Raw genomic sequence first — 19725 nt, forward strand, 5'->3', positions numbered from 1 at the left:
TACAATGCCAGATGTCCCGTTTTCCCTCTTGCATTCTGAATGGTAGGCCCCTCAACTTGCCCTGTGCAAGTTTATTTGACTGACTGTCTTTTCCCCACACAGTTGCGTAACCAAGGTGAAGTGAGAGGAACAAGTGCTGCCAACGACGAATGAAGAAAAATCTGTCCAGTCACGTGTGGCGTGTTGATTCACCTGTGTGTGTGGGTGGATGCACGATTCTTTGCACATACAGTTGTGCATGCATGCACACACACATAAGGGGTGCACACTTGTGCTGAGGGGCTGCTAGTTTCTCCGAGGTACTGAACTCTTCCAGAAAGGAAACTGCTTTCATTGTGTATGTCCAAAGCTTAATAAAGCTCCCTAGTGACATTTCAGGGAAGGAGAGATGGCTGGATTATGATGTAAATTGGTATGTTTCAAGACTGTTGATGCTGGACCAATTCATGCCCTCTTTTATGCCCTTCTTGATCACGTCTCTCCCACCCCACCCATCCCCGCTAGAACTGGCCTCGTCTTCATTTATGCGCATAGATGTGGATCAGCAATTAAATCCTCATTTTATGTTATCCCTTCATGATTTTGGAATAGGAACTCTGAATGTATTTATAGCTATTTATTTCTGGATTGTCACTATCTTGGAATCAAATCAGAAACATTTCTTGTAGTAAGAATCAAATTTTTGCTATCAAGTGAAAAATATAAGCCCAGCTTTTATCTATCTGCTGCAAAAAGATCTATTTTACTGGAGTTTTGTACACTGAAAATGAAGTGTTTCTTCATTAAAACTGAGAAATAAGAAAAGGCTTGTGAGTCATAAGCATCATGAATGGGGACATTAATGAAGCTTTGTCAGTTCCGCCCTTGAGCCTGGGTCAGTATGAAAGGGAAGAATATCACAGGAGTAAGAGCACTGCTTTCTGAATACGCTGCTTTCCGGGGTTTCAGTTTGGAAGCTGTGTAAAAGCTCTTGTTCTGCACCAACCGTGTGGTGAAATAAAATGGACACTAGCTCTCTTCATGCTCAAAAAATATCCTCCAAAGAGATGTTTTCTTCCTGATCTATCTATCTATCTAAAATTTAAACTGTTACCGTTTCTCTGATGTTGGCTGAAAATAAGACTTAAGAAGTTGACATCCTGAAGACCTTCCTGTAGATGTCTTCAGTTAAGAAAAGTGGATCATATCCTGAATAATATAGACTGTCATAATGCCTGGTAGATCAGTAGCAAAATCTTGTAGGACCTCAAGCAAGCTGAAGTGTTAGGAGTCTGGCTTGCCTTTTGGGAACTAATGTACTATGGGTGATTCTCGACCGTTAATGGAGCCTACTAATCCATAGGCTCTGCACTTAGAGGAAGGCAAGCCTGTTCACCCTCTCTTTTTAGGAAGCAAACATTCCACTGGCTTCCGAGGTGAGAAATTAGGCAAGCGTGGCTTGTGAGCCCATGTCCCCTGCTGCATCTTTGTCTGGAGCCTGACCTTTCCAGGGCTGCTTGTTTGTCACACTATCAGAGATTGGCTTTGTAAATATATAAATAATGTTTTTAACAGACTTGCTAATATAGGCTGTTGCTATTTCAAGAATCCAAGGGCTGGCTCCTTTCAGTGCAGGAGTCTGCTCCTATCAGTACCAAGGAGGGCCCAAATGTGTGCCCCAAACAGCAAGTCACATCACACATCAATTGTGTGGGTTTGGGGTGGGGATTAGTCATAAACATTGAAGGGGGACTTTGTAGTGAATGTAAAACTTAGTTTACTTTTGCAGTTTCGGGACTGAACTGCATTAAGAAAATTTAAATAAATTTGCTCATAATATACTCCTTGTCTATTGTCTTTGAGTCCTGTTGCAGTGGGGGGAGGGGATGATGCACATGAGGCATTGATCTGGGGCAGAATGGGAAGTAGTGCAGTTGGAGCTACTGACTAATAGAAAAGGCAGGATCAGCTTCCACCTGGAAGAGGGCTATTTTCCCCTATCCCTCCCCCCCTTTTAAGAAGACTGCAATGGCTAAAATCCCATGGAAGGGGCTGTTTTTAACAGGCACAAAGAACTGCCATTGATTACCTTCAGGCCTTGCCACCAGCTGGAGTTCAGACAACAGCATCTTCACAGGCTTGTTAGGCTGGACTGTTAGGGCAGGCTTCTCCAATCTGGTACCTTCCAGATGTTTTAGGCCAAAACATCTGGAGGGACCTAGGTTGGGGAAGGCTGTATTAAGGTTTATGTTACGTTTGGTTTTTATTTCTGCCATTTTTCATATCGACTTCTACTCTGGCATCGCTTGCTCGTTGAACTCAAAGGAGAAAGGGGCAACTTAGTGGTTGAATATTAGGGTGGGGGAGAGACCACCCCAAAGAAGCTTGAGTAGGGGCAGACAAAGATTAAATAAAGGATACACCTCCTTAGTATATGAGTGCCAAATAAAAGATGCCATCTTGCTCATAATAAGTTGTGCAACTCCCTCTGATAAAGGAGTCCCTCAAACTATGCTAATGTTTAGCAAACTAACTGTGAGATCATGTTCTCTTCAGCTAGTATAGAAAAAAAGAGACAGCTTGTGCACCATTTTGAAGCTGCTTAAGTGCAAAGTATATAAGCAAGCCATGAACAGGATTGTCTTGTGTGCAGTGCTGAAGAGACCATGGTGTCTTCCTTTCCTGCCATCAGAGCCTTTCCAGTGTACCTCTTAACATCTGTGGGGACTGGAGCCTTTCATAGCTTCCACAGTGTGCCCTAGAAGCTGAATGTCAAGAAAGAACGGAGCAGTTTCCTAGACAGATACCTGGGGAGCAGAAATGCCTGCAGTCTCAAGCAAGCATTTTTGTCCTTTTAATGTGCCCAAGTGACCACAAAGTTGAAGGCTGGCCCCGAGGTGCTAATGAGTTTGAAGAAGTTATGATCTGTCCATTAAATGTTATCCTTCACCATCATGTTCACTGTCCCCACAAAATGAGAGTGTATAAAGTACTCTGGGCCCAGAGGTGATTTAGCACTCTTATTTATTGATGCTCTTGATTAAACTCTAATTTGATCTGCTATAAGTGTGGAAGATTTACATGGAGTGTGTTCCATGAAGCCAATGGCATATTAGAATAATTGAGTTCATTCTCTCTAGAGTCCTCATGTGCACTTTGAATATATTATTTTATTCTATGTATGGTGCTGCATTATTGTAGATACTTGAGAAATTATAGGCATCCTGTTCTAGCTAGGCCAAAGCCCACATTCCAGAATATCCGAACTGAGGGAATGGGCATTCAAATAGCAAGTGCAGTTCAACATAAGCCCGGGTAAAGTGACGCATGTTCGGGGCAAAAACCAACCAACCAAACTTCACAGAGATGCTGATGGGATCTGAGCTGCCAGTGGCACACCAGAAAAGGGACCTTGGGGCTGTGGAGGATAGCTTGATGGATCTACTGACCCCGTGTGCAGCTGCAGTGAAAAAGGTAAATTCCATGTTGGGGTCATTAGGAAAGGAATGGAAAACAACACTGCTAATGTCATCATGTCTTTATACAAATCTGGTGAGACCACACTCGTAATACTATGTATAGTTCTAGTCACTGCATCTCAAATGATATTGTACAGCTGGAAAAGGTGCAGATAAAGGCAACCAACATGATCAAGGGACTGGAGCAATTCCTCTTTGAGGAAAGTTTACCTCTTTGGGGATTTGTGGCTTACAAAAACAGCAAGTAAAGGGGAACAGGCCAGATGTATAAAATTATGCATGGTGTAGAGAAACTTGCCAAAGAGAAGTTTTTCTCATAATACTAGAAACCAAGATCATCCAATGAAGCTAAATGGTGGGAGATTCAGGATAGCTAAAAGGAAGGACTTCTTTACACAGCAGATTGTTCAGCTATGAAATTCACTACCATAAGATTTACTGATGGCCACCAACTTGGATGGCTTTAAAGGGGGATTAGATAAATTCATGGAAGAGGCGGTGGCTATCAATGGCTCTGATCATGATGGCTCTATGTGTTACCCCAGGATCTGAGGCAATATGCTTCTCAATGCCAGTAGCTAGGGAATATGAGGGGGGTGCTACTGCATTAGGGAGGGGCTTTAGCTCAGTGCTAGCGCCCCTGCTTTGCATGCAGAACGACCCAGGTTCAAGCCCTGGAATCTTTAAGTAGGGCTGAAAATACTCTTGCCTGAAACCCTGGAGAGCCACAGGTGCCAGATGGACCCAGGGTCTGACTCGGTATAAGACAGCTTGCTAGGCGCTACGCATGTCCTGCTGTAGACTTCCCATCGGTATCTGGTTGGCCACTGTGGAAACAATGCTGGACTGGTAGGCATTTAGTTTGACTCAGCACAGCTCTTTTTATGTTCTTAAATCACTCACGTCTGTTCCTTTCTACTTATCACTCAAAAAATTTCTCTTCCAGAACACGCCCACTGAAACAATAGGAATGGACAGATCAGTCTGTTTTCAGTCCGTGTAAATTTCACATGCATTTTTAAGTCAGTTCCATCTTGTTTCTGTGTTACTCTAGATTTTTTTAAAATCTGCACAAAACCTTGTATTTAAATGAGTATCTTTGAGTCCCTTTGGTGAGGGACTTGGTCAGAAGTGGTTGAGCAGTCCAAGTCTACAGTGTCTTCCAGCTCCCTCCATCCACGTCCTGGCTGAGACTCTCAAAGAACCCCAAACACTTGGTAAGGCAGGCAGGGCTGGCACCAGAGTTCAGCGCTGATCCTGGATTGCCAGGCCCATACAGCTGGATTTGCCAGACCCAGCACCATTTTCATTTCCATACAATGCACTGCCCATGCTGTATGCAGGCTTTGTGTTGTGGGTAGGTGCTGGCAAATCCAGCTGCTTGGTCCTGGCATTCCTCTAAGCCTCTCACCAATAAATAAATTTTTAAAAGTTAAAGAGGGCCCAGGCTGCAGCAGATGTGGGCCCTAGGGCTTGCCCAGGGACACTGTGTACCAGTGTGTGATGATTCTGTTCAATAATTCTGACTTTAATCATCCTGCGCACCAATTTACCTAGGACAAGCATCATAGGTCTGTAATTTTCTGGCTTCTCCTGGATCCCTGCCTGGCTTTTTAATGGTGTTACATTGGCCATGTCCCAGCTTCCAATAAGGAGGCTAATTGTGGTATAAGGCGCTTTTTCTTTTTTTTTTACAGCAACCGTTTCTCATTTGAGTAATCTTCATTTTTAATCTAGAAATTAGTCCTAACCCTTAATCTCATTGTTCTATCCGATTCAGTTCTTCAGGAGCCTTCCAGTTCAGACACCCGAAGTCTTTTCCAGTGAAGACTGATAACATTCATTCAGCTTCCTGCAATGTCCTGATCTTCTTTTACCAATTCTTTCACTCATATCTAATGTATCTGAACACATTTTAGCTGTTTGTTTTAATGCTGTTAGCCATAAACTCTTCACACTCTTGTCATGCTTCCCATGTAGGCAAAGGACATTTGTTTTGCCACAGTTTGTGGTCCTTTTTATTTTTCTCATTTGAGCTATACTTTTGTTTTGGCATCATCTTGGCTTAGTTTCAACCTTTCCAAAACTGAGGTATACATTCTATCTAAACTTCTATTATCATAATTTTAAATAACTTCTGATTTCCCTCAATATATTTGACCCTCTTCCAGTGCAATCTTACATATATGTCTACTCAGAATTAAGTCACCTTTAATTCAGTGGGACTTGCTTCCAGGTAAGTGTATATAGCAGGGGTGCAGAACCTCTTTCAGCGTGAGGATGAAATTCGATTTTGGAGGAGCTCTTGGTGGCTGCATTCCAGTGGTGGGCAGAGCCAAAGGCAAAAGTGGGGCAGCCCCCCTCCCTTTAAGCATATTTTAGCTTAAAGCTCTTACTGCCACTAGCTAAGCCTTAGGAGAGGCATTTCAATATTTCAGAATGGGTGAAAATTTTCACAAAAGCCAGGAACCACCAAATGATTGGTGGTCAGAGGAAAGGCAGTGAGGCCCAGGGAAGGGGGCGGGACCTTCTGGGGAACCCAGTGGGCCAGATGAGGCCCCCAGAAGGTGGGATTTGGACCCCCAATAGGCCTGAGGTTCTGCACCTCTGGTGTATTGAAGCCTTAATTTCTTTTTCATTATTCCCCCCCCCACGCACTTTCCACTTATATATATGTTGAATTTTATTTGTAGACACTATTCCTGAGCAGTTCAACCATCAAAGTCTGCCCTGTCCAATAATTCTGGGAAATGGGCACATAGGAAGCAGATGACGAAGCACCAGCATATTTACTGAGGGACTAAATTAGCTCTGTCTGGCCACCCATTATATGCCATCCTTTCCAAAGACATCAGACTACTGGAGGTTACAAGTTCAGCTGCTGGGAACCAGGAATGTTGTTCACATGAAAACGATTCAGGGCCCAGGCCCAATAGTCACAAACCTGCATGTGCTAATTTATATTAATATATGCAAATTTAGAAATAATTACGAAGATTTATTTAAATTTCACAGGAGGCAACACCAGCCAATTCATTTCTCATCCAAATCATCTCAAATTCTTTTGTTAATTTGCATCCTGCCCCAGATCATCCTGAAACAATGGGAAACATGTTTTCCCCCCTAAGCTTAATTGCCAGGAAGGGGGGGGGGAATTGCAGTATGTGGGGAAGGGAGAGTTAACCTTTCCCTCACCAGCTGCAATCTCCCTTGAAAATTTCCCCCTGCATGGTATTTAAACTGAGAAGAAAAGTTCCACAGTTGGCTACCGAATTGGACTCAAAGAGTGCTTATCAATGGGATCTTCTCAAACTGGGGATAGATAACTGGTGGGGTGCCTCAGGGCTGTCCTGGGCCCAGTGCTCTTCAACATTTTTATGAATGACTTGGAGGAGGAGGTGCAGGGAATGCTTATCAGATTTGCAGATGACACAAAATTGAGTGGGATAGCTAATACCCTGGAAGACAGAAACAAAATTCAAAGTGATCTTGATAGGCTGGAGCGCTGGGCAGAAAACAACAGAATGACATTTAACAGGGATAAATGCCAAGTTCTGCACCTAGGAAAAAGAAACCAAATGCCCAGTTACAAGATGGGGGATACATGGCTCAACAACACTACAAGCGAGAAGGATCTTGGAATAGTTGTCTATGACAAGCTGAGTATGAGCCAACAATGTGATGCGGCTGCAAAAAAGGCAAATGCTGTTTTGGGCATAGAAGCACAGCTTCCAAATCCCGGGAAGTACTAGTTCCCCTCTACTCAGCACTGTTTAGGCCTCATCTGGAGTACTGTGTCCAGTTCTGGGTACCACACTTTAAGAAGGATGCAGACAAGCTGGAGAGGGTTCAGAGGAGGGCAACAAAGATGACCAGGGGACTGGAAACAAAGCCCTATGAGGAGAGAATGAAAGAACTGGGCATGTTTAGCCTGGAGAAGAGAAGACTGAGGGGAGATAGGATAGCGCTCTTCAAGTACTTGAAAGGTTGTCACAGAGAGGAAGGCCAGCATCTCTTCTCCATCATCCCAGAGTGCAGGACATGGAATCATGGGCTCAAGTTACAGGAAGCCACATTCCGGCTGAACATCAGGAAAAACGTCCTGACTGTGAGAGCAATACGACAATGGAACCCATTCCCTAGGGAGGCAGTGAGCTCTCCCACACTGGAGGTGTTCAAGACGAGGCTGGACAGCCACCTGTCAGGGATGCTCTGACCTGCATTCCTGCACTGAGCAGGGGCTTGGACTCGATGGCCTCGTAGTCCCCTTCCAACCCCGCTATTCTATGATTCTATGAAAAAAACTTCCGTTGGCATCAATGAACAGTTGGGGCTCGTGGAGTAGAGCCGGGGGGCCCTGGGGAATAGATGCAGGGCCAGGGCCTCATGGACCTGGACGTAGCAATGCCCTTGCTTGGGAACACGCACAATCCAAGGAACACGTGCTATGAATTCCCACTGTTTGCTGATGGGTGCAAGGAAATAACAAGAGAGGTCTAGCATGCGAAGGCCTGCAAATCCGCAAATTGCCCTCAAAGTAAAACCTGCACAAGGCAAGATGCCATTTGACAGCAACATTAAAGGCACCTGTTGGCAGTGGGAGACTTGGAAAGCTGGGGTGGGGGTGAGGTGGAAAGTCGCCTTCCGCCACGTCGCCGCCATCTTCCAGCCAACGTTAATCGAATGACCCCTTCACGTGGGAGCAGACTGCTCCTCCACGCACTGCTGGTGTTTAAACAGGAACACAGGAAGCTGCCTGAGACTGACTTGGTTCACACAACACGAGCCCGCCACAGCTTGCTTTACCTACAACAGTTGTCGTGTCATGCTGGCTGCCCACGGGCGCCATTTTTGCCTGGCACCCAGCTTACCATGTCGTGCAATCCCAGGTGTCTAACCCTCAAAACCTCCTGCCACCTGGGTGTGCATGACACAGCAAGCCAGGTGCCCATGGGCACCCGACACGACAGCTGCCACAGATAAGCCATGGTGGGCTGTCATGTTGTGCAAACCAGGTCACTGAGTCAGGCCGGCCTTGATTTATCTAGCCCTGTGTTGTCAGCAATGAATGGCAGCAATGGCTCTCCTTCCAGAGTTTCAGGCAGGACACTTTCTTAGCCCTACCTGGAGAAGCCAGGAATTGAACCCGGGACCTTCTGCATGTAAAGCATGCTACTTCCCTCATCATCCAACCAGAACACTGAGTTTGGGCACAGGAGCAAATTGTCCTTCTTATAGCACAACCAATTTAAATTTTCTTGCATCAAGGTATCCAACCCCAAAATGGGGATAAGAGCTATTACCTCAAATTTGTTGCCAAGTATGAATGAAATGTCAGTGATGTATATATATATTGATAGTTAAAATAGCTTTTTGACTTCTTAGCATCTGCCTCTTCCTACCACTTCCTCTCCAAAGTCTTCACTGAACAGTCTCTCTAAAATATTAAGAAATATGCATTTGACTTCAGTGCCCAGTAGGTGGTGGTGAAGGATGTGAGAATGCACCTCTCTCCACATCTGGCCCTTTTTTCACTATTCACTGTGCAACATCAACACTAGTGCTGCCTTCACGTAGGCCACAGCCAGCTACACTTATTTAAGGACTTTAACCAAAAGCAGCTGTTGACGGAGCGAAAATGCAGATTGCGTGTTTATAAAATGGGAAGCAATTAGATCGCAAACACGGGACAAGGAAATTATATACAGAGCGGTTGAGGTATGCAGTGCACACAGGGAACTGTGATTGCTTCCTTTTTCTCCTCTTCCTGTACTGAACAATCAGGATTTGAAAGGGGCAGGCTAGCCAGGCTCACTTGTAACTATGCGCGTGTCAGCAGCTGTTTTTAAAGTCTACATTGCCTACGCTGACAATTTGAATCCTTAATTGTGGCTGCTTTCTAGGGTCAATGTCTGGGATTCCGAGGTGCCTGGAAAAGCCACCAAACCTTTTTAAAGGTAGAATTCCCTGAAAAGATTCCAGCAACATTGCCAAATTCCACCTACCTCTTTGGATAACACCGATTGGATCTTTCTGGCTGTGTCCCACCCTCTTTTCTTTCACCTTCTGCTCAGCTCAGTTTAGAACTGGCTCAGTGTTTAGAAGCTTTCTTGGTGACCAGCTGGGGAAAAAATTAATCTGTTTCTGACAGTTCTCTCCTGGCTTGTAATTTTGGCATGTTTGTGCTGGTGGGCCTCTACACTTATGATGTATTCTATGGCCTCCTGGGAATTGTTATTCCCCATACTAATTATGGTGGGGAGCCACTTGGAAACTCAGCAAACACACCCCTGCCAAAATACACACACCCAGGAACAAGCTGGGAGGGGGATTAGCTCCGCATAGGGGACAACCACCACATAAAACCTTTGCAAGAAACAATTAAAAAATTGCTTGCCAAATGAAAGGTTGTTTGGTTGGGTAGTCTGGTTACATAGTTCGCAATGACCAAATGAAAATGGATCAATTGAGAGTAAGGGGTTAACAATCAAGAACTGCTCCACTTGGCTTTCTAGTTCATGTAGTTTCACAGCAGTTTCATTGAGAGTAAGGGGATAACGTTAAAAAACGTTTGCGTATGTATCTACAAAGCACCCTGGATGCTGACAGCCAGGTGCAGAATCTCATTTTGCAGTCCAAGATGGAGAAGAAGTTCTAAGGGGACCTTAGCTCCATTCCTAATACATCTGAACATTATGTGCGGAGATTCTGCACAATGTAATTATGCACTTTGGCAGCAGCTCTGGTAAGTAACCCACCCTCCCAGATCAGCAGTGATCTCTCCCCCCTGGCACTTACCCTACTTGTGTCTACCTCCAGAGGTGGCACATCAGTCCGGCCTGGTCATACAAGGGGCTTCCTCGCTCTTTCTCCTGCGACTGACATAAAAACCATCTCAGCTAATTTAGAGTGATGCCGACTCTGGTCTGTGGGGTAAGAGCGGCCCGGTTGTTTCACTTTGGCTGTAATGCAAATGGAAAGCCTATACCGGTCAGGGCGCCCATTCGCGTTACAAATGGCGTTCTTTTGCTCTCTCTTCTGCATTAACGCAGTCATATCGATAGCCCAAGAGTGGCTTCCAGGTGAACTGAAGCCGCTTGTAGTGCGAGTTCCGAGATGAGGAGTCCGTGGCTCAGATCGTGACCGAGGCGCAAAGCCGCTAGGCGGCTCGACGCAAACCCCGCCGCCCCGCACTCGGCCCGCGGGGAGATCACGCAGCCCGACCCGCGTCGCAGGGCTACCGCAAGTACGGAGGCAACGCGCACGGAGCCCTTTGCGCGCTCGACTGCGACAGCGAAGGCTGCGCCCCGCAGCCCTGAACTTGCCTGCCCAGAAGCAAGCCCGCTTCAGTTCGGCGGGACTTGCCTCAGGCCGGCCCGCGGGAGGCGCTGCGGCCTGGGCCGGCTGCTCCGTCAGATCGACGGACCGAACGACGGGCTGGACGGCGAGGCGCCCTCGTCACTCGCGCAAGACCCGCTTCCGACGGCCCGCCTTTCCGAATCGCCTGCGGCGGGGACGCCCCTCGCGTTCGGGCGGGGGCTGCTCGGCCGAAGGCGACGCGCGCCTGCCGCGCGCGAAGCGCTACGCCGAGAAGCGGCGGCGGCGGCTCGCGGCGGGACGGAGCTGCGATCAGCCGCCGGGCCGGCGCCGCGCTCGTTCGCCGCGCAGGGCCGCGGCAGCGCCTCGGGCGCGGGGGCGCGGTCCCAGGAGCGCGCGGGAAGGGCGCGGGAAGCGCGGGGCGCCGCGCCCGCGGGAGGCGCTCGGAGGCCCGCGGGAAGCGCGGCGCCGCGGCGCCCCGCCGGAGGCCTCGAGGCGCCCGACGAGCGAGGGAGGCGCGGGCCCCGCGCTCCCCGCCCTCCCGCTGCCGGCGCTCGGGCCGCGCCGCCGCCCCCGCCACGGCCCGGGCTGAACGCGGCCTGCGGCCGGCGGAGCGCGGGGGTGCCTCGGGGGGCAGCCGCCCGCCTGCCCGCCGCGCCCCTCCCCGGGAGCTCCGCGGCCCGGCCGAGGGCGACGATGGGCCGCGCCGCGCCGCGGGCCGGGGGCTCGGCGGGGGCGCGCGCGGCGCCTGGCCGCTGTCGGCGGGGCCTTCGAGCGCGCGCGGGCCCGTGTGAGCGGGAGCGCGAGCAGCGGAGGGAGCCAGGCCGAGGGCGGGCGGCGGCCTCGCGCGGCTCCGGCCCGCGCCGCCGCGGCAGCGGCGGCAGAACGTGAGCGGGCAGCGGAAGCGTCGAGGAGCTGCGGCGCCGCGGCGCGTCCGGGCAGGCGCCGGCCGGAGGGCCGGCAAGACCGCGGCCGCGAAGGGCCGCCCCCGCGCCGCGCCGCGCCCCGCCTGCCCCGCCGCACGGGGCTGAGGCGCCGCTTGCGCCTCGCGGGGGACGAGGAGCTGCGCCTCCCCCTTCGCGGAGGGCGGCCCGGCGAGAGAAGCGGCCTGGCTCCCGGCGCAAGGCCAGGCCCGCGGCGGGCGGCCGCTGCCGCGAGCCCGAGCTGGCGCGCTGCCCCCCGTGGCAACCCGGAGGTGCTGGCTTGCAGGGGACGTCTCGCAGGCCTCGGAAGCCGAATTCGCAGTTTGCTCCCGCTGCTCCGAATTATTTTCCTTTTGTCACGCGGTGCTAACTCCCAAATAATTGTCGGAAACGTCACAAGGGGGGTTGGGTTCGGATTAAAGCGGAACTTCCCTGCCCCTCCTTCCCATGGCAGCCCCTCCAGCCCCCTGAAAATGCTACACAGAGCCGGGAGACCCTGCTGAGTGGGGGGAGATCCCCAAATTCGGGTGCAGGGACCTTCTGGGAGCGGAGCCCTTCCTCTTGCAGAAGGCAATCCTGGGCCCAGCCCCTATACCAGGTGTTCGCTCTAGTACCAAAGCACGAAATCTGGCAAACTAATACCTGAATTTGTAAATCGGTGGTGTTAGAACTGCACAGTGAGTGGTATCTTAGTGTATCTAGGTCTCAGCCCTCAGTGTTCGCTTGTTACGTGTGTGCATATTATGAAAGGAGGAAAAATATCAACCCCATTGACATTATTTTTGACACAGGCTGCCCAGGTTTTCCAGACCCCCTGTGAAAGCTGTATAATGGACGTTGTCCAGTTTGCTTTTATTTCTTCGGGTTGTCAGATCAAAATTTCAAAGTAAGGAGTGCTTTATAAAATGGTGTTGAAAATAAGGGGATTCCATTTAATTCCCCATAGATATGTGATGTTCTTGTACAGCAGGCAGTCCAAGTGTGCTGATCTGTAAAACAAAAAGGGATTGCGAAGAGCTCCAAATGGATCTCTCCAAAGTAGGAGAATGGGCATCAAAATGGCAAATGCAGTTCAATGTAAGCAACTGTAAAGTGATGCACATCGGGGCAAAAGAACCCTTCGCGTATATGCTGATGGCGGTGACTGACCAAGAAAGAGATATTGGAGTTGTGGTGGACGGCTTGATGAAAATGTTGACCCAGTGTGCAGCAGCTGCTGCGATAAAGGCAGATTCCATGTTGGGCACAATTAGGAAAGGAATTGAAAATAAAACTGCCAATATCATGCACCTCTTATACAGATCTATGGTGTGACCACGGTTGGAATACTGTGTACAGTTCTGGTTACCACACCTAAAAAAGGATATTGCAGAGTTGGGAAAAGTGCAGAAAAGAGCAACTAAAATGATCAAGAGGCTGGAACAATTCTCTCATGAGGAAAGGTTACAACATCTGGGACTGTTTAGCTTAGAGAAAAAGCAAGTGTGGGGAGACATAGAAGTGTACAAAATTATGCATGGCATGGAGAAAGGGGATGGGGAGACATTTCTCTCTCATATTAGAACTTGGGGTCATCCCATGAAGCTGATTGGTGGGAGATTCAGGACAGAGAAAAGGAAGGGCTTCTTCACACAGTGCAGAGTTAAACTATGGAATTCACTTGCACAAGATGTAGTGATGGCCACTAATTTGAATGGCTTTAAAAGGGATTGGACATATTCCTGGAGGAGAAGGCTATCCATAGCTACTAGTCACGATATTCATATGCTGTCTCCAGTATCAGAGGCAGTATGCCTATTACACCAGTTGCTGGGGAACATGGATGGGAGGGCGCTTTTGCACTCCTGTCCCACTTGTGGGTTTCTTGTGAGCAGCTGGTTGGCCACTATGTGAACAGAATGCTGAACTAGCTGGACCTCAGTCTGATCCAGCACGGCTCTCCTTACATTCTTACTTTCTTTAAGAAGAAAACGCCCCTCCCCTCTGCATCTTTCATACAAAATGGGATGGACCATTTCTCTGGCTTGATGGGTGAGTTCTGCAAATCTCACTGTGAATATGTGCAGAGCTGGATGCTTAAACATCTTCCACTATTGATATCAGCTACTGAACACAGACATTTGTACAACCTGCAGTACTTTGAAACATAGCTCAATCTTTCTATAAAAAAATCATAGAAATCTTTGCAAATATTAATGGTGTGGAGACAGCAAACAACATGAAGTAATAATTCGTGTGTGTCAAAAACACTAGAACTTGGAAGTCACCCAATGAAACTAATTGGCAATACGTTCAATAGGAATAAAAAATAAATACCTTTTTTAATGCAATTAGCCTATGGAATTCATTGCTACAGGGTGTTATGATGGCCAATGATATAGATAATCTTGTAACGGATTATAGACCCATTCCCCATGAATTTTAATGCTGCTTCTCATGTTACAATTTCATGCATCGTATTTTGTAATGTGAGAAGTGGATATTAGCAGTGATGGCTAGGAGTGGAATTTCCATTCAGAGGTAGTATTCTTGTGATTACCAAATGTTGGTGGCAAATAACATGGGGTTGTATGCAATGTTTAAGGTCCATTCATTTCAATGGGTCTACTCTAAGTAGGACTAACATTGGCTACAACCCGTGGGAGCTACCACTGCCATTCCCTGCGTATGAATTTCCTAGAGGCTTCTTTTTGGCCACTGTTTGAATGAACCAGTGTGCTGGACTCCATAAACCTTTGATGTGAGCCAATGTGGCAATTTATATTGGTCCTTTTTTAAGCTCCATGTTCCAGTGTCAGAGAATACTTCCATCAGCCAGGAGAAGGTACACCGTGCTAATCAAATGCTTTCTCAACTATTTCAGATGGGAAGATACACAATCCAAATCTTAAGAATGGTTCCTTAGCTTCTCAGAGGAAATACATTTGCACCTCTGACTTACATTTCACTGAAATGGCTTCTTTATGGCAAGCAAAGGTAAGGCACATTTTTGTTTGATGAAGTAATTTAAAAGAGTCTTTCTTGCCGCTGACTAGCTGAGCTCAGGTTTCTCCCGCATATGTGCTTATTTTGTGCAGTTTACATGTCAGTATTTCTAGTTAGATTCTCGGTGGTAATGAGCCCATAGAGTTGATTGCTGCAGGGGAGAGAAAACCATTCTGAATAGGTTTGCTGAATAATTATGAACCAAGCTGAACTCTTGCATTTCCTTGCTAATTGTGTACGGTTTGTGATGTTTTATGTATGATGCATTCATTTTGTTTTAAAGGACATGCATTTTGCTGTGCAGCAACTTTTCTCAGCAAGTTGAATTGGCCTTCCTTTGTACACTGCCTTCCTAACATCCAATAATGTGGCTCAGCATTGACGCTCTTTTCAACAGCAGCCCACTCCTCAAGTTTCAGAAATCCCCCTCCTGGCCCCACAGAACCCACTGGATGTGGCCGCAGTAATTCCCTTGCATTCTTTCTATGATAAAACAGAATACACTTACCCTTTCAGGAGCACCATGTACAATAAAGTTGAGTTTATCGGTACTTTAGTAGTTATTTGGATGCTGAGTTAAGTATGTCTTTGTTACTGAATAGCTCCAAGAGTTGGTGGTTATAAGCTACAAATCCCATGGATTCCAGTGGAATTTATTTCCAAGTCATTGTGCATAAGAACCCAGCCTAGCACCCTGATCCAAAGCATTTATGCTGAAGCAGTTGCCAGTGGTGCCGGTGAAATATTGCTCACGCACCATAGCATTTGTGGGTCTGTGAGTTTGAGTTGCACATTTGAGTTGCACTTGGAATATCTGGACAAGTGTCGTGGAATCACTGTCTGTCCTTGAGCAGGTTTACCTGGGAACATAAGAGCCCATTTGGATAAGGCCAAAGGGCAATCTAGTCTAGCATCCTGTTTCCAACAGTGGGTAACAGATGCTTCTAGGAAGCCCCCAAACAAGGTATGAATTCAGTAGCCCTCCCCAGCAACTGGTGTTTCAACTGGCTCTGAACTGGCTTCATTTACTGTCACTGCCAATAGGAGCTGGTATTCGCCATTAATATACTGGAGAGTAGGTAACTGACCTAAGCCTCTTCAAGAGCATCCAATCTAGTAGTAGGCATCATCATCATCATCACATCCAGTGGCAACAAATTCCATACAATAGTTATGTAATCTGTGAAGAAGAACTTTCTTTTGTTTGATCTGAATTTATTGCCAATCAGTTTCACTGGATGACTCAAAATTCTGCTATTATGGAAGAAGAAGGGGGAAAGCCTCTATCCCCTTTATCCACAACGTACAGAATATTATTGTCTTAAATTCCCCAACCCTTTGGACCAGAGTTGGGGGACATGCAGGGGGCTGTGTGTGTATGTGTGTCAGGGGGTGTCCCATCCACCAGCAGCTTCCATTCCATTCGCAAAAGGACACTGTTAAATTCAAACGCGTAGTCAAATGTAGTCAAACACGTACCCTGGATTTTAGGAAAGCTGATTTTAATAAACTCAGAACGATGATCAGTCAGGTCCCATGGCAAGCGACGCTAACGAGAAAAGGGGTCCAAGATGGGCGGGAGCTTTTAAAAAAGGAAATTCTCAAGGCACAATCACAAACACTTCCAAAAAGAAGAAAAGGTGGAAGACAACCGAAGAAGCCAATGTGGCTTCACAAAAAACTTAGGGACGACCTGAAAACAAAAAAGGACACATATAGGAAGTGGAAAGAAGGCCAAGTAACAAAGGAAGAGTACAGGCAGGTAGCACAGGATTGCAGGGATGGCACCGGAAGGCTACAGCTGAGAACGAGCTGAGGTTAGCGAGGGATGCTAAAAACAACAAAAAGGCTTCCTTCAGCTACGTGCATAGTAAAAGGCGGAGGAAAGAAATGGTGGTTCAGTTATTAAATAAGGATGGCAAAACGATAACAGAGGACAAAGAAAAGGCAGAGGTGCTCAATTCCTACTTTGGCTCAGTCCTCTCCAAAAGAGGGTCTATGACCCCCCTGGCAAAGGCCAAGTACAGGCTGAAGGGGCAGGACTGCAGCTTGAGATCGATAGGCATATGGTCACGGAACACCTAATTACTTTGAATGAGTTCAAATCTCCAGGGCCACATGAACTGCATCCTAGAGTAATAAAGGAACTGGCAGAAGAACTCTCAGAACCACTGTCTATTCTCTTTGAGAAATCATGGAGGACGGGTGAAGAGCCAGAGGACTGGAGGAGGGCTAATGTTGCCCTTGTCTTCAAAAAGGAGGAACCTGGGGACTACAGACCAGTCAGTCTGACATCAATCCCTGGGAAAATTCTGGAGCAGATGATAAAGCAATCCATCTGTAAGCACCTTGAAAACAATGCAGTGATGACTCGAAGCCAACATGGCTTTGTCAAGAACAAATCCTGCCAGACGAATCTGATCTCATTTTTTGATCAAGTCACCTCCCTTGTGGACCATGGGAATGCAGTAGACATAATATACCTCGACTTCAGCAAAGCTTTGGACAAAGTGCCCCATGATATCCTGATGAGCAAACTAGCTCAAAGTGGGCTAGATGAAACAACGATCCGGTGGAGCCACAGTTGGCTACAGAATCGGACACAAAGAATGCTTATCAATGGGACCTTCTCAAACTGGGGAGAGGTAACGAGTGGGGTACCTCAGGGCTCAGTCCTGGGCCCAGTGCTCTTCAACATTTTTATGAATGACTTGGAGGAGGAGGTGCAGGGAATGCTGATCAGATTTGCAGATGACACAAAATTGGGCGGGATAGCTAATACTTTGGAAGACAAACAAAATTCAAAGAGATCTTGATAGACTGGAGTGCTGGGCAAAAAACAACAGAATGACATTTCATAGGGATAAATGCCAAGTTCTGCACCTAGGAAAAAGAAACCAAATGCACAGTTACAAGACAAGGGATATGTTGCTCAACAACACTACAAGAGAGAAGGATCTTGGAATTGTTGTCGATCACAAGCTGAATATGGGCCAACAATGTGATGTGGCTGCAAAAAAGGCAAATGCTGTTTTGGGCTGCATTAATAGAAGCACAGCTTCCAAATCCCAGGAAGTACTAGTTGCCCTCTACTCAGCACTGGTTATGCCTCATCTGGAGTACTGTGTCCAGTTCTGGACACCACACTTTAAGAAGGATGCAGACAAACTGGAGAGGGTTCAGAGGAGGGCAACAAAGGTGATCAGGGGACTGGAAACAAAGCCCTATGAGGAGAGAATGAAAGAACTGGGCATGTTTAACCTTGAGAAGAGAAGACTGAGGGGAGATAGGATGGCTCTCTTCAAGTACATGAAAGGTTGTCACAGAGAGGAAGGCCAGGATCTCTTCTCCATCATCCCAGAGTGCAGGACACAGAATCATGGGCTCAAGTTACAGGAAGCCAGATTCCGGCTGAACATCGGGAAAAACGTCCTGACTGTTAGAGCAATACGACAATGGAACCAGTTCCCTCGGGAGGTAGTGGGCTCTCCCACACTGGAGGCGTTCAAGACGAGGCTGGACAGCCATCTGTCAGGGATGCTCTGACTTGGATTCCTGCATTGAGCAGGGGGTTGGACTTGATGGCCTTGTAGGCCCCTTCCAACCCTACTATTCTATGATTCTATGGTTCAAGCCATAGCCATATATCACATCCCCTCTTGGTCGACATATTTCTAAACTAAAAAGCCTCAAACACTTTGCTGATAAGGAAGATGCTCCAATCTGTTGATCATTTTGGGCGTCCTTTTGTGCACCTTTTCCAGTTCTATGATATCATTTTGAGCTGGCATGAAAAGAAATGTATACAGTATTCCAAATCTGGTCACACCACAGATTTCTATAAAAGCATTTCTGATACTGGGAGTTTTATTTGATTCCCTTTCCTAACAATCCATAGTGCCTTTTTCACTGCCACTACACACTGGGTTGACATTTTCATTGAGCTATCCACACAACCCCAAGATCTCTTTTCTAGTTAGTAACTACCAGGACAGACTGTATCACTGTATATATGAAGCTGGGATTCTTGGCCCCAATGTACAGCACTTTGGAGACATTTTTTGGCAGGTCTTTGCAGCCTGTTTGGGTTGTCACCATCCCTAAGTCTCTAGCACTCACCATTCATTGTTGTTGTTCAGTCGTGTCCAACTCTTCGTGACCCCATGGACCATAGCACGCCAGGCCTTCCTGTCCTGCGCTCTCTCCCGGAGCGTGCTCAAGTTCATATTCATTGCATCCGTGATGCTATCTAGCCATCTCATCCTCTGCCGTCCCCTTCTCCTTTTGCCTTCAGTCTTTCCCAGCATCAGGGTCTTTTCCAGGGAGTTTTCTCTTCGCATTAGGCGGCCAAAATATTGGAGCTTCAGCTTCATTATCTGTCCTTCCAATGAGCACTCAGGGTTGATTTCCTTTAGGATGGACTGATTTGACCTCCTTGCAGTCCAGGGGACTCGTAAGAGTCTTCTCCAGCACCACAGTTCGAAAGCATCAATTCTTCACCGCTCAGCCTTCCTTATAGTCCAGCTCTCACAGCCATACATTACTACTGGGAAAACCATAGCTTTGATTAGACAGACCTTTGTCGGCAAGGTGATGTCTCTGCTTCTTACTATGCTGTCTAGGTTGGCCATAGCTTTCCTCCCAAGGAGCAAGCGTCTTTTAATTTCATGGCTACAGTCACCGTCTGCGGTGATCTTGGAGCCCAAGAAAGTAAAATCTGTCACTGCTTCCATTTCTTCCCCTTCTATATGCCAGGAAGTGATAGGGCCAGATGACATGATCTTAGTTTTTTTAATGTTGAGTTTCAAACCAGCTTTTGCACTCTCCTCTTTCACCCTCAACAAGAGACTCTTGAGATCCTCTTCGCTTTCTGCCATTAGGGTGGTATCGTCTGCATATCGGAGGTTGTTGATAATTCTCCCGGCAATCTTAATTCCGATCTCTGATTCATCCAACCCGGCATTTCTCATGATGTACTCTGCATATAAGTTAAATAAGCAGGGAGACAATATGCAGCCTTGTCGTACTCCTTTCCCAATTTT

General features: G+C 47.4%; 2 protein-coding genes across 2 annotated transcripts in view; one reads left to right on the forward strand and one right to left on the reverse strand.

The window, feature by feature from the left end:
- The window catches only part of PITPNB (phosphatidylinositol transfer protein beta), a 33398-nt gene extending 26038 nt beyond the window's left edge, over window positions 1–7360 (forward strand). The window contains exon 12 of the mRNA XM_084819796.1: window positions 103–7360. The gene's annotated coding sequence lies outside the window, so the exon portion shown is untranslated. The remainder of the gene's footprint in view (window positions 1–102) is intronic.
- Window positions 1–18781, reverse strand: part of LOC146335875 (uncharacterized) — a 37928-nt gene extending 19147 nt beyond the window's left edge. The window contains exons 1-2 of the mRNA XM_084820328.1: window positions 18671–18781; window positions 10257–12048 (exon numbers count right to left, since the gene is read on the reverse strand). Of these exons, the coding sequence (XP_084676454.1) occupies window positions 10825–12048; window positions 18671–18781 (1335 nt within the window). The 3' untranslated portion in view covers window positions 10257–10824. The remainder of the gene's footprint in view (window positions 1–10256; window positions 12049–18670) is intronic.
- Between the last annotated feature and the right edge of the window lie 944 nt (window positions 18782–19725).

Source organism: Heloderma suspectum, chromosome 13 (genome assembly GCF_057233095.1).
Source record: "Heloderma suspectum isolate Gila_16-S chromosome 13, 16-S_ref, whole genome shotgun sequence".
In the NCBI taxonomy this organism is placed as follows: domain Eukaryota; kingdom Metazoa; phylum Chordata; class Lepidosauria; order Squamata; family Helodermatidae; genus Heloderma; species Heloderma suspectum.